The sequence below is a fragment of the Macaca thibetana genome, chromosome 19 (genome assembly GCF_024542745.1).
Source record: "Macaca thibetana thibetana isolate TM-01 chromosome 19, ASM2454274v1, whole genome shotgun sequence".
Classification (NCBI taxonomy): Eukaryota; Metazoa; Chordata; class Mammalia; order Primates; family Cercopithecidae; genus Macaca; species Macaca thibetana.
This window is the reverse complement of record NC_065596.1, coordinates 8,253,897-8,267,355: the sequence shown is the minus strand read 5'-3', so window position 1 is coordinate 8,267,355 and position 13,459 is coordinate 8,253,897. Positions and strand designations below refer to the sequence as shown.

The window sequence follows — 13,459 nt, the reverse complement described above, 5'->3', positions numbered from 1 at the left end:
GCGGTGGCTCAAGCCTGTAATCCCTGCACTTTGGGAGGCCGAGACGGGCGGATCACGAGGTCAGGAGATCGAGACCATCCTGGCTAACATGGTGAAACCCCGTCTCTACTAAAAAAATACAAGAAACTAGCCAGGTGCGGTGGCGGGCGCCTGTAGTCCCAGCTACTCAGGAGGCTGAGGCAGGAGAATGGCGTCAACCCGGGAGGCGGAGCTTGCAGTGAGCTGAGATCCGGCCACTGCACTTCAGCCTGGGCGACAGAGCTAGACTCCGTCTCAAAAAAAAAGAAAAAAAAAAAAAGAAATGAACAAACAAAAACCCTCCCCGGCCATTGCCCAGGCATCCTATATCCTTGCGGAGAAATTCCTGATGCCCTTAATCTTTCCATCATTATCATACAGGGAAACTGAGGCCCAGAGAAAGGCAATTCAATTCCCAAAGCACACAAGCAGGCCCATCTCCCAAGCACTGGTAGAGAGTTCAGTGTCACACAGGATGTCACCTACTTCCACAACAAAGAAGCCCATGTGAACTCACAATAGCCATTTGGGGTAAGGTACTATTCTTATGTGTATTTCACAGATTGAGGAGGCAAACCCAAACAGGCACAGCCACTGGTTCAAGGTCACACAGCGCATGCTCAGTGGCTGAGGCTGACTCACAGCCATTTCGGTGGTAACTGCAGAAAGCAAGTTTGTACTCAGCTTGAAGTCTCTGGTGACTGGGTTTGGTGGGGGCTGCAGAGGAGACCCTGCAGAGTGCATTTCTGCAGGGGCTGAGAATCCAAGCTTCCAGAGCAGTAGTTGCCTGCATCCCTCACCACCTGGCTCCAGGTTCCTCTTGGGACGCTCTTCCTCCAATACCCACAAGGTCCCCAGTGACTTTTTCACATAAGCTCACATTTCACCTCCTGGGTGAGATTCAAAATTTCCCCATTTCTGCCCTCCCCCTGCCTCATCACACACTCACTTTCTAGTCCCTTCTACCGCTCCATTTTTCTTTTTAAACCCCTATCAGTAAGGCCAGGCGCAATGGCTCACACCTGTAATCCCAGCACTTTGGGAGGCCGAGGCGGGGGGATCGCCTGAGTCCAGGACTTCAAGACCATCCTGGGCCCATTCTACAAAAAATACAAAAAAACAAAAAATTAGCCAGGCACAGTGACATCCACCTTGTAATCCCAGCTGCTTGGGAGGCCAAGGCAGGAGGATCACTTGAGCTCAGGAGTTTGAGGCTGCAGTGAGCTGTGACTGCACGACTACACTCCAGCCTGGGCAACAGAGGGAGACCCTGTCTCAAAAAAACCCAAATGAATAAACCTCTATCCTTCCCTCCTCCACTAAAGTGGAGGTCCCCTTGGGCACGGGTCTTGTCTATCTCCTGGTTACTCTGTCCCCAGTGGCCACACAGGGCTGGCAGACAGTTGTAACAGGAGTGACAGTCCCTGGCCAGCAGGGATATGGTGTGGGGGACAGAGGTGGAGCAGTGAAGGGACCCATTGGGCAGCATTGTCCTCTGACACCCCCGATGCTGGAGTTGTACTGGGGGAATGACCGTCATCACCGGTCATTCTGAGTTACTTAATTCGCTTATGCAAGTTGGTAAAGGAACCCAGCCTGCCTGTGCCTGCTGGACCTCCAACTTCTCCCAGCCACCTCTGCCTCAGTTTCCCTGCACTTGACGGGCTTGAGGTTGGGGAGGAGGGGGTGGGTGTCTCAAATGTCAAAGATTTAACGTGTCTTGATGTTGCCACACAACAGTTTTGTTTTGTTTGTTTTCTTGAGTCTCCTCTGTCACCCAGGCTGGAGTGCAGTGGTGTGATCATAGCTCACTGCAGCCTCGACCTCCTGGGCTCAAGCAATCCTCCCATCTCAGCCTCCCACTACACCCAGCTAATTTTTTTTTTTGAAGAGATGAGGGCCACTGTGTTACCCAGGCTGGTCTTGAACTCCTGGTCTCGAGTTATCCTCCTGTCTCAGCCTCCCAAAGTGGTGGGATTACAGTGTGAGCCACTGCACCTGGTCTACACAAGGTGTTTTTTTGTTGTTGTTGTTGTTTTTTTAACAGGGTGATGTGCACACGGTGGCGCCCTCTGGGTGGTCCCACAACAGACGAGGGGCCCAGCCTCACCCATCCATGAATCCTGGAGACTCCAGGCTTCCCATCCACCCAGGGTTCTGCGGACCTCTGAAGCTAGAGCCAATCTCCCCTTCCGTCAAGGGATCCGGGGAGGCCGCCAAGCCCGGTGCTCCCCTGAGTTTCCGAGAGGCCCCGACACCGCCCCCGCTCCAGGTCCCCGGGATGCTCGCGCAGGCGGGAGCCCGGGGCGCCCGGGGGATCCCTGGGCGTCACGCTGCTGTTGTGGAGCGCGTGTTGACAACGTCGCCGGGGAGACCGGCGGGGGCGGGGCCCGGGCAGGGGGAGGCGCGGCCCTGGCTGCGCGCGAGGGGCCGGGCTGTCAGCGCAGGGCCCGGGCCGCCGCAGTGGCCACGGCCGCCGCCGCCCGCCGGCTTATATACCGCGGCTAAATTTAGGCTGCGCCCGGAGCTCGTCCCCATCCGGGACGCGTTTCCGCCGCCGCCGCTTTGGCCCGGCCCCCGCGCGCGCCGCGCCTATAAGGCTTGGGGCGGGCCCGGCCGCGGCCCACAGAGCCGTCCCCGCCCGCCCGCGCCCCGACCAGCCCGGCCTCGGGCAGCCACTCACCGGTGTCCCCCGTCCGCGTCCTTCCTCCCCGGGTCCCAGCCATGGCGCTGAGTGAACCCATCCTGCCGTCCTTCTCCACTTTCGCCAGCCCGTGCCGCGAGCGCGGCCTGCAGGAGGTGAGGGCGGCGGGGACGGCGGGGCGGCCGGGACCGTGGGCGGCGGGCTCGGGGTAGTAGAACGTGGGCTGCGGGGTGACAGGACGCGAAGGCGGTGACTGCAGACTCAGGAGAGGAGAATGCGGGCCACGGGGATCGCGGACTCAGGGTGGTAGAAGGCGGGCAGCGGGGGCGGCAGGCAGCGCCCCCCGAGCCCCGCCGCCCGCTCACGCCCATTGCCCTGTCGCCCGCAGCGCTGGCCGCGCGCCGAGCCCGAGCCCGGTGGCACCGACGACGACCTCAACAGCGTGCTGGACTTCATCCTGTCCATGGGGCTGGACGGCCTGGGCGCCGAGGCCGCCCCGGAGCCGCCGCCGCCGCCGCCCCCGCCGCCTGCGTTCTACTACCCCGAACCCGGCGCGCCCCCGCCCTACAGTGCCCCCGCGGGTGGCCTGGTGTCTGAGCTGCTGCGACCCGAGCTGGACGCGCCGCCGGGGCCCGCACTGCACGGCCGCTTTCTGCTGGCGCCGCCCGGCCGCCTGGTCAAGGCCGAGCCCCCTGAAGCGGACGGCGGCGGCTACGGCTGCGCTCCCGGGCTGACCCGTGGACCGCGCGGCCTCAAGCGCGAGGGCGCCCCGGGACCGGCGGCTTCGTGCATGCGAGGTCCCGGGGGTCGCCCCCCGCCGCCGCCCGACACCCCGCCGCTCAGCCCCGACGGCCCCGCGCGCCTGCCCGCGCCTGGCCCGCGCGCCTCCTTCCCGCCGCCCTTCGGTGGCCCTAGCTTCGGCGCGCCTGGGCCCGGCCTGCATTACGCGCCGCCTGCGCCCCCAGCCTTCGGTCTCTTTGACGACGCGGCCGCCGCCGTGGCAGCCCTGGGCCTGGCGCCCCCCGCCGCCCGCGGTCTCCTCACGCCGCCTGCGTCCCCACTGGAGCTGCTGGAGGCCAAGCCAAAGCGCGGCCGTCGCTCCTGGCCCCGCAAACGCACCGCCACTCACACCTGCAGCTACGCAGGCTGCGGCAAGACCTACACCAAGAGTTCGCATCTGAAGGCGCATCTGCGCACGCACACAGGTGGGCGGCACGCACGGGCAGGCAGCGCCAGCTGGGGGACGCGCGAGGAGGGGTCTGATTCCCAGCGCGCGCCAGAAAATGAATTTAGGACCTCCCTTGGGGCGTGGCTCAGGGGGATCTGGCTGGGGGCGCAAGCTTAAGACTCCACGGGAGGCGTGGCTCGGGAGGTTGGTTGAGGGGGCACACAGGAACCCTCACTAAGGAGGTGTGATCCGAGAGGCTGGGGTGGGGGCTCGCACGCTTAGGACGAGAGGGGCCTCAGGAGGTTGGGAAGGACACTTAGAAAACCTCCTGGGGGCGTGGCTAGGGAGACAGTCTCAGATAGTTGGGGCGGGGGGGAGCAGGCTTAGGAGCCTATGGGCGAGTGGCTCAGAATCCCCGGGGTTGAGGCTCGGGTCGTTGGGGAGTAGGTGTGCGTTTAGGAACCCCGGGGAGATGCTGCATCTCCGGAAGTTGGGGAGGGGGCGCAGGCTTGGGACTCCTCTGGGGACAAGGCTCAGGACCTTGGGGAGGGAGTGTGCGCTTGGGAAACCTTGAGAGATTCCGTGTCTTAAAATGCTGGAGAGAGGGTGCATGCTTAGGACCCGTCGGGGGGGCGTGTCCGCAACAGTGGGGAGTGGACCGTGCTCTCCTCCGACCCCCTGGGGGTGAAGATCCGGATTGTGGGGGGAGTTGGGGATGTAGGGCAAGGATCCCTCGGGGCGCAACACTTAAGCAGGGAGCGCGTCAAGGGCCTGGCTAGGGATAGGTTGCGCTCGCCGGGGTAGCCGGTGTCCATACGTGCCCTGTCCTGGGAGGGAAACTGAGGCTCACTCTCGCCCCCTCCCTGCAGGTGAGAAACCCTACCACTGCAACTGGGACGGCTGCGGCTGGAAGTTTGCGCGCTCAGACGAGCTCACACGCCACTACCGCAAGCACACGGGCCACCGGCCTTTCCAGTGCCATCTGTGCGATCGTGCCTTCTCGCGCTCCGACCACCTGGCGTTGCACATGAAACGGCACATGTAGCCGGGACGCCCCTGCCCACCTGCGCGCGGCCGTGGCGGGTCCCACGCGCCGGGCGCGGCCCCCTCCCAAACTGTGACTGATATTTATTGGACCCAGAGAACCGGGCCGGGCACAGCGTGGCTACAGAGGGTCTCCCTCGATGACGACGACGACGACGCCACCGCCCCAGCCCCCATCTGTGACTGAAGGCCCGGTGGGAAAAGACCACGATCCTCCTTGACGAGTTTTGTTTTTCAAAATGGTGCAATAATTTAAGTGGCATCTTCTCTCCCACCGGGTCTACACTAGAGGATCGAGGCTTGTGATGCCTTGTGAGAAATAAGGGCCTTAATTTGTACTGTCTGCGGCATTTTTTATAATATTGTATATAGTGACTGTGACAAATATTGTATTACTGTACATAGAGAGACAGGTGGGCATTTTTGGGCTACCTGGTTCGTTTTTATAAGATTTTGCTGTTTTTTTTTAATTAAAAAGTTTTGCATCTTTAAAAAAAAAAAAAACCACAGTACTGGTCTGGCTGCTTGGAACTGGGGCCTTGGGGCATCTGGGAGGAGCGGGGAGCGGACAGTTTGATGGAGGGCAGCGCCACTAAAGCATCGTGTGCAGTGGGTCCTGCCTCTGGCCAGCACCGGGACTGCCAGCTGCTGTGCCCGCCTGCCAGGAACCTGTGGGTTTTTCTGTAAATTTAAACACTGCATTTTAGGACTGAGGGAGGGTTATTTTAAGGTTGTTCTTTGAGCCATAAATTGCCTCTTTGCCCCAAAGCTGGGAAAGTGCTGGTCCCACTGACGTGGCCTCCTCTAGGCTAAAGAAAAAAAAAAAAAAAAAAAAAAAAAGCAAAACTTATGTCTTCCTGGAAGCCTCTGAGGTTTTAGCCAAATTTCTGGAGTGCCAGCTTTTTTTATTTTATTTATATTTTTAAAAGGGGTTAACATGCTAAGTTTCTGGCATGTTCTGCCCTTCACTCATTTAGCAAGTCTTCTTAAGGGGTGAGTTCCTCATTCTGCTAGGGGAAAACAGTGAAACCTGTATTCGAGGGCTATGCATGAAGCTCTTTTCCAGATGAGGAAACGGAGGCCCAGAGAGGTAGCCGCAGGGTGGTGGAGTTGGGTTGTTAGCCTGCTCTGTCTGCCTCCAAGGGTCCCTGAACCCTACTGGAAGGGAGTGGTGACTTCTCTGCAATTGACCCACCTGTTGTGTGCATTGGAAGGCAAGGAGAGAAGCCTCCCCTGTAGGTCTCCAGGTGCAAAACATTCACTGCCTCGATGGTGGGAGGTGACCAGTCTGGAAACCCACCTGGAGAGCAGACGGGATCCCTAAATCCTACTGTCCTGAATGTCGCAGTCAGGCAAGGAGGTATCTCTCCCCCCAGATTTCCCCTGCCATCCCTCACCTTCCCCATTCTCGGGGGCCCCGGGTAACCATGACCACCAACCATTGCACAAGTTTCCAGAAAGTGAAAATAGCTCGTAAGCAGTGCCTGCTTTAAAACACTCTCACCCCGTTGCGACAGAGGCTGGGATTTCCTCCCTCCCTCCATCCTTCCTCCTCCCCAACTGGAAACAGCTGAGAGGTGTTTGGTAATCCACAAAAAGCAGAAATACGAGATGACAATCTGATTCATTTTTTGAGAGTAAATAGCCTGGCCTCACTTCCGCTGGTGATAAAGGGTGTGAGTGTTTTTAAGCCTCCCGTACCCTCTGGGTACAGCTTCTGCAGAAACCATCCCAAGGCAGAATGTTGGCGCTTCCACCTGGGGAGATGATCTTCCTTTCGAAAAGCTGGCCTCTGCAGTGCAGGGGCAAAAGAAGGACTTGTGGGTGGTTTGCAACAATATTTTTTGAAGGGTCTCCAGGTTTCCCTGTTCAGCTTAAACTTAGCGATCAAGCTATTTTTCTTGCTTATTTGAAAATGTCTTCCAGGTTTCTCCTGAAAGCCTCTGAGTCCGGTGAAAGGCAAGTCGTTAATGGGGCTGAAGCTGTTGAGTTTCTGTTTCTTGCATGTCTGTTCTGTTGGAGAACAGACAGAATAGAAAGTGTGATCGTTGCACACACAGTTGTACGTTTCAGTAAGAGACAGGCAGCGCTAGGTCATACTGACTAATCCAGAAATATCCCATCATCATTTTTTCCTCCCCTTTCTCACACCCAAACGCCAATTTCCATCAAATATCTTCGGGATCTGTGATGCTCAGTGGAGAGTGACCCAGTCTGGGGACATTTTTGGTTGTCAGCTCGGGGGTGCTGCTGATATCAGGTGGACAGAGGTGGGGGACAGCCCCCACTGCAGAGAATGGCCCAGCTCTGAATGTCAGCAGTGCTGAGGTTGAGACATCGCCTCTGGTTCCTAAAAGATCATTGCTTTTATCAGCAAGAAGGTAACTCTGTGCCAGGAAGCAAGCTTTGGTGGCAAATGCCACCCAGAAAAACTTACGAAGAAAACCTCATCCTGAAGCCATCTTCACTTAGGATTCTACAACCCAATCCCAATATCCCAATGCAAGTTTTTCTTTCTTTCTTTCTTTCTTTTTTTTTTTTTTTTTTTTTTTTTTTGAGACAGAGTCTCACTCTGTTGCCCATGCTGGAGTGAAGTAGCACAATCTCAGCTCACTGCAACTTCTGCCTCCCGGGTTCAAGCAATTCTTCTGCCTCAGCACCCCCTAGTAGCTGGTATTACAGGTGCGTGCCACCATTCCCGACTAATTTTTGCATTTTTAGTAAAGATGGGGTTTCACCATGTTGGCCAGGCTGGTCTCGAACTCCTGACCTCGGGTGATCCACCCACCTCAGCCTCCCAAAGTGCTGGGATTACAGGCGTGAGCCACTGCACCCAGCCTCTCTCTCTCTCTCTCTCTCTCTCTCTCTCTCTCTCTCTCTTTTTAGAGCAGGGGATTTGTGGTCACTGGCTGAATTACTTTTCATGGCTGTGATTTTCGCTGTATTCTTTCTTTTCCCCAGACGAAGTTATAATCATTTGTCCATGCTGTTTTTCCCCCGGTGACACATTTGTATTGTCATTTTCATGGCTGCATAATATTCCTTTTACTTATGGCAGTAGTTATTTTTGCAAACAAGCACTGTGGGTAAAAGGGTTGACAAGGGTGAAGGTTTCATTTGGTTTGGTTTGAGACAGGGTCTCATCTGTCACCCAGGCTGGAGTGCAGCAGCACAATCACTACAATCTTGACCTGCCGGGTTCAAGTGATCCTCCCGCCTCAGCCTCCCGAGTAGCTGGGACTTACAGGCATGCATCACCATGCCCAGCTAATTTTTTTTTCTCTCTCTTTTTTTGAGATGGAGTCTCGCTCTGTCGCCCAGGCTGGAGTGCAGTGGCCAGATCTCGGCTCACTGCAAGCTCCACCTCCCAGGTTCACGCCATTCTCCTGCCTCAGCCTCCCCAGTAGCTGGGACTACAGGCGCCCGCCACCACGCCCGGCTAATTTTTTGTATTTTTAGTAGAGACGGGGTTTCACTGTGTTAGCCAGGATGGTCTCGATTTCCTGACCTCGTGATCCGCCCACCTCGGCCTCCCCAAGTGCTGGGATTACAGGCGCTAGCCACCATGCCCAGCCACCCAGCTAATTTTTAAACTTTTTGTAGAGGTGGGATCTCACTGTGTTGCCCAGGCTGGGCTCAAACTCCTGGGTTCAAGCAATCCTCCCACATCAGCCTCTCAAAATGCTGGGATTATAGGTGCAGATCACCAAGCCCAGCTATGGTGGGGGGCGAGGGAGAGGTGACGGTTTTTAGGGGCTTATTGGCATGGTGCTGGGGAGAGATGTAGGAGCTATTTTTCTGCTAGGCATTTCCTGTAGTTCTGGGGGCCCCAGCACCCAAGCAAGCTGCAGAATGATGTGGTGTGAAGTGGGAGGAGGAAAGGGGGTTGTCAGAGGGCAAGATGTCTATGGGCTCACCCCTGACTCAGCACCCAGCCCTGTCAACACGGTTGAGTCAGCACCCACGCCTGGCAGCCCCAGGTGGAGTCCCAGGACCATAGGCTTGAGCTGGCTTGTCAGGTGCCAGGGCTGGGTGGCTCTGATTGCCCCGGCCTGAGCTGTGTCAGCTGTGCCAGACCAGTGAGCATCAGCCTTGGAGCTGGGCGCGGCGGTGGCTCTCACCCACAATCCCAGCACTTTGGGAGGCTGAGGTGCGGTGATCTCTTGAGCCAAGGAGTTTGAGACCAGCCTGAGCAACAGAGAGAGACCCTGTTTCTGGGGAAAAAAAGTAAAAATACAAAAAATAAAAAAGAGAGAGAGAGAGAGAAGAAAGAAAAAAACAAAAGACGTTAAAGACATTTGGAGCTGAATCATTCTCCAGTACGGGGCCGTCCTGTGTACTGTAGTGTTCAACAGCATCCCCGGCCTTCACTGACTCAATGCCAATTAACACCCATCCCCCGGCCAGACCTGGTGGCTCACACCTGTAATTCCAGCACGTTGGGAGGCTGAGGTGGGTGGATCACTTGAACTCAGGAGTTCGAGACCAGCCTGGCCAACATGGTGAAACCCTGTCTCTACTGGAAAAAAAAAAAAAAAAAAAAATTAGCTGGGCGTGGTGGCAGGTGCCTATAATCTCAGCTACTTGGGAGGCTGAGTCAGGAGAATCACTTGAACCTGGGAGGCGGAGGTTGCACTGAGCTGAGATGGCACTACTGTAGTCTAGCCTGGGTGACATAGCGAGAGTCCATCTCAAAAAAAAAGAAAGAAACCCTCAAATCGGCCGTGTGACTTGGCCTGCCTGTGCCTTAGTTTCCTTGTGTGGAAAATGGGTTTGCTGCCTTGAAAATGAAATGAGAGACTCAACCTCAGAGCCCACCCCTGGGGTGTGGCCAGCACAGTGAGTGTCCCCTGATAAGGTTGGTGTGCTTGAATTTTAAAGCCCCTTCTTCCCTCTCTCTCCCTCTCCCCACGACCCTCTTTGCTCATTCATTCATTCGTTTACCCGTTCATTCAGCAGATGCTCCAGATGCTTCAGCCTCTCGCTGAGTCCTGGCAAGCAGATGTGACTCAGAATTTCAGGAGTGACTCTGGTCACGCGCTATGGCTCACGCCTGTAATCCCAGCACTTTGGGAGGCCGAGGCAGGCGGATCACCTGAGGTCAGGAGTTCGAGACCAGCCTGGCCAACCTGGTGAAACCCTGTCTCTACTAAAAACATAAAAATTAGCTGGGTGTGGTGGCGCACACCTGTAATCCCAGCTACGCGGGAGGCTGAGGGACGAGAATTGCTTGACGGGAGGCAGAGGTTTCAGTGAGTTGAGATCGCACCACCGCACTCCAGCCTGAGAGACAGAGCAAGACTCTGTCTCAAAAAAAAAAAAAAGAGACGCAGCCTCTGGGCCTCGTTCAGAGTCAGTGCCAAAATGTTTGTCGCATGACCTAACTTCGTGCTAAAGGTGGCCCCTGGGACTCGAGCTTGGGTGCTTTCGTTCTAGGCACCTTCAACACATTATCCCTTTCAACCCTCCCCACAAGCCTGACGGTAGCCTAAGCAGCCCCATTTTCAAGACGTGGAAAGTGAGGTTTAGAGAGGGGAAGATTAGCTGGGGGGCCCGGTACAGGTGGCAGAGCTGAGGCTTCAACCCGGGTCTGCCTGGCCCGGCCACCGCAACTCCTCCCGTGCCTAGAAACATCTGAATGCACCGGTGCATCAGGTTTGCCCTGTTTCCCTCCACATACAGGTTCTGGGGGTTCCTGGAAGCCCTGCTGAGTTCCTTCTAGGCTTTTGTCTACAAGGAACTGGGAAGCCCATTTTCCAGGAATATCCCAGACAGGGAGGGACACGGGGCCAGGGAGAGGCTGGGTGAATGGGGCTCCCTGAGGTGCCGCATAAGAAGTTAAGAGGAGGCTGGGCACAGTGGCTCACGCCTGTAATCCCAGCACTTTGGGAGGCCGAGGCAAGTGGATAATTTGAGGTCAGGAGTTCGAGACCAGCCTGGCCAACATGGTGAAACCCCGTCTCTACTAAAAATACAAAAATTAGCTTGGCGTAGTGGTGGGCACCTATGATCCCAGCTACTTCGGAGGCTGAGGCAGGAGAATCGCATGAACCCAGGAGGCGGAGGTTGCAGTGAGCCGAGATCGCACCATTGCACTCTAGCTTGGGCGACAGAGGAAGACTCCATTTCAAAAAAAAAAAAAAAAAGTTAAGAGGAGCCTGGGGGCCAGGCACCGTGGCTCACGCCTGTAATCCCAGCATTTTGGGAAGCCAAGGTGGGTGGATCACCTGAGGTCAGAAGTTCAAGATCAGCCTGGCCAACATGGTAAAACCCTGTCTCTACTAAAAAAAAAAAAAAAAATTAGCTAGGCGTGGTGGTGCACGCCTGTAATCCCAGCTACTCAGGAGGCTGAGGCAGGAGAATCGCTTGAACCCAGGAGGCGGAGGTTGCAGTGAGACAAGATCGCGCACTGCGCTCCAGCCTGGGCGACAGAGCAAGACTCTGTGTCAAAAAAAAAAAAAAAAAAAAAAAAAAGCTAAACATGGAATTGCCATAGGCCCCAGCGATTCCATTCCTCAGTACCGTCCCAAGAGAAATAAAAACCGGGACACAAACAGATACTTGCACACGCGTGTTCGAAGCAGCACCATTTATACCCGCCAGATGGTGGAAACAGCCCAAATGCCCATCAACTCATGAATGAGTAAAAGTGTGGTGTATCCATATGACCCAGTGGTTTTTGTGTTTGTTTTTTGGGATACGGTCTCGCTCTGTTGCCCAGGCTGGAGTTCAGTGATGTAATCACAGCTAACTGCGGCCTCGAACCCCTGGGTTCAAGCGATCCTCCCGCATCAGCCTCTGGGGCTGGTTCTTACTGGGGGCTCCCCTGGGTGCAGAGGCCAGGCCCAAGCTGGTGCCAGTTAGGGAAGCCATTCCTAGAGTTCTAGAAGGGATACCGAACCCAGGACGCTGGAGATAGAGATCTCACCAACTCTCTGCTCGTAGCCTGAGCTCTTTCTCCAGCGTGATTTGATCTGCCCCATCACCCTGTTCTTTTCTCTCATCCCATATTTTCTTTCTTTCATTCTTTCTCTTTATTGTGATCAAATATACATAACATAAAATTGACTGTTTTTGTTTTGTTTTGAGATAGGGTCTCACTCTGTTGCCCAGGCTGGAATGCAGTGGTGCAATCACAGCTCCCTGCAGCCTCAACCTCCCCAGGCTCATGTGATCCTCCTGCCTCAGCCTCCAGAGCAGCTGGTACTGGTGTGCTACTATGCCTGGCTAATTTTTCTATTTTTTGTAGAGACTTGAGTCTCACTGTATTACCTAGGCTGGTCACAAACTCCTGGGCTCAAATGAACCGCCCACCTTGGCCTCCCAAAATGCTGGGATTACAAGAGTGAGCCATTGTGCCTGGCCAAAATTCACTTTTTTTTTTTTTTTTTTGTGACAGAGTCTTGCTCTGTCATCCAGGCTGGAGTGCAGTGGCATGATCTCGGTTCACTGCAACCTCCCGCCTCAAGTGATTCTCCTGCCTCAGCCTCCCAAGTAGCTGGGACTACAAGCACCCGCCACTATACCCAGCTAATTTTTGTATTTTTAGTAGAGACGGGGTTTCACCATGTTGGCCAGGCTGGTCTCAAACTCCTGACCTCAGGTGATCTGCCCGCTTCGGCCTCCCAAAGTGCTGGGAATACAGGCGTGAGCCACTGCGCCTGGTCCAAAATTGGTTATTTTTAAGTGTACAGTACAGCAGCACTAAGTACATTCACAGTGTTGTGCAACCTTCACCACCACCCATCTCCAGAACTTTTCCCTTCTTCCCAAACTGAAACTCTGATCGCATTAAACACTCACTTCCCATTCTCCCCGAGCAGCGGCTGGCCCCCACCTTTCTTCCTTCTGTCTCTACGAATTCGAACACTCTGAGGACCTCCTAGGAGTGGAATCATACAGTTTCTGTCCTTTCCTGTAGCTTATTTCACTCAGCATAATGTCTTCAAGCTTCATCCACGTGGTAGTGTGTGTCAGAATTTCCTTCCTTTTTATGACTCAGTAATATTCCATTGTGTGGAAGGACCACATTTTGTACATTTGTTCATTCTTTGATGAACACTTGCTCATTTCCCCCCTTTGGCTGCTATGAACACGAGTGTGCAAATACCCATTCCAGCCCCTGCTATCAGTTTTTTGGGGATGTGTCCCTAACAGTGGAATGGCTGGATACCCTTTTCTATTTTTTTGTTTTCATTTTTACTGTTAGTTTTTGTTTGTTTGTTTCTGAGACGGAGTCTCACTCTGTCGCCCAGGCTGGAGTGCAGTGGTGCAATCTCGGCTCACTGCAAGCTCCGCCTCCCGGATTCACGCCATTCTCCTGCCTCAGCCTCCCGAGTAGCTGGGACTACAGGCACACACCACCAAGCCAGGCTAATGTTTTTGTATTTTTTTAGTAGAGACGGGGTTTCACGGTGTCAGCCAGGATGGTCTCAATCTTCTGACCTCATGATCCGCCCGCCTCAGCCTCCCAAAGTGCTGGGATTACAGGCGTGGGCCACCGCGCCCGGCCTACTGTTAGTATTTTTTGAGACAGAGTCTCACTCTGTCGCCCAGACTGCAGTGCAGTGGTGGAATCTCGGTTC

General features: G+C 55.1%; 1 protein-coding gene across 1 annotated transcript; it reads left to right on the top strand.

Moving 5' to 3' along the window:
* Positions 1-2,643: 2,643 nt before the first annotated feature.
* KLF2 (KLF transcription factor 2) lies at positions 2,644-6,511 on the top strand. Its single transcript, XM_050769721.1, has 3 exons — positions 2,644-2,817; positions 3,051-3,867; positions 4,700-6,511. Exons 1-3 carry the CDS (start codon positions 2,743-2,745, stop codon positions 4,873-4,875), a joined length of 1,068 nt encoding a protein of 355 aa, XP_050625678.1. The 5' UTR covers positions 2,644-2,742; the 3' UTR covers positions 4,876-6,511.
* The last annotated feature ends 6,948 nt before the right edge of the window (positions 6,512-13,459 follow it).

Bases quoted from the DNA above. Each gene is read 5' to 3' on its own strand.
- KLF2 (XM_050769721.1), top strand. From the start codon at position 2,743: ATGGCGCTGAGTGAACCCATCCTGCCGTCCTTCTCCACTTTCGCCAGC. The intron at 2,818-3,050 runs GTGAGGGCGGCG...TGTCGCCCGCAG, and splicing joins GCGAGCGCGGCCTGCAGGAG to CGCTGGCCGCGCGCCGAGCC. The intron at 3,868-4,699 runs GTGGGCGGCACG...CCCTCCCTGCAG, and splicing joins GCATCTGCGCACGCACACAG to GTGAGAAACCCTACCACTGC.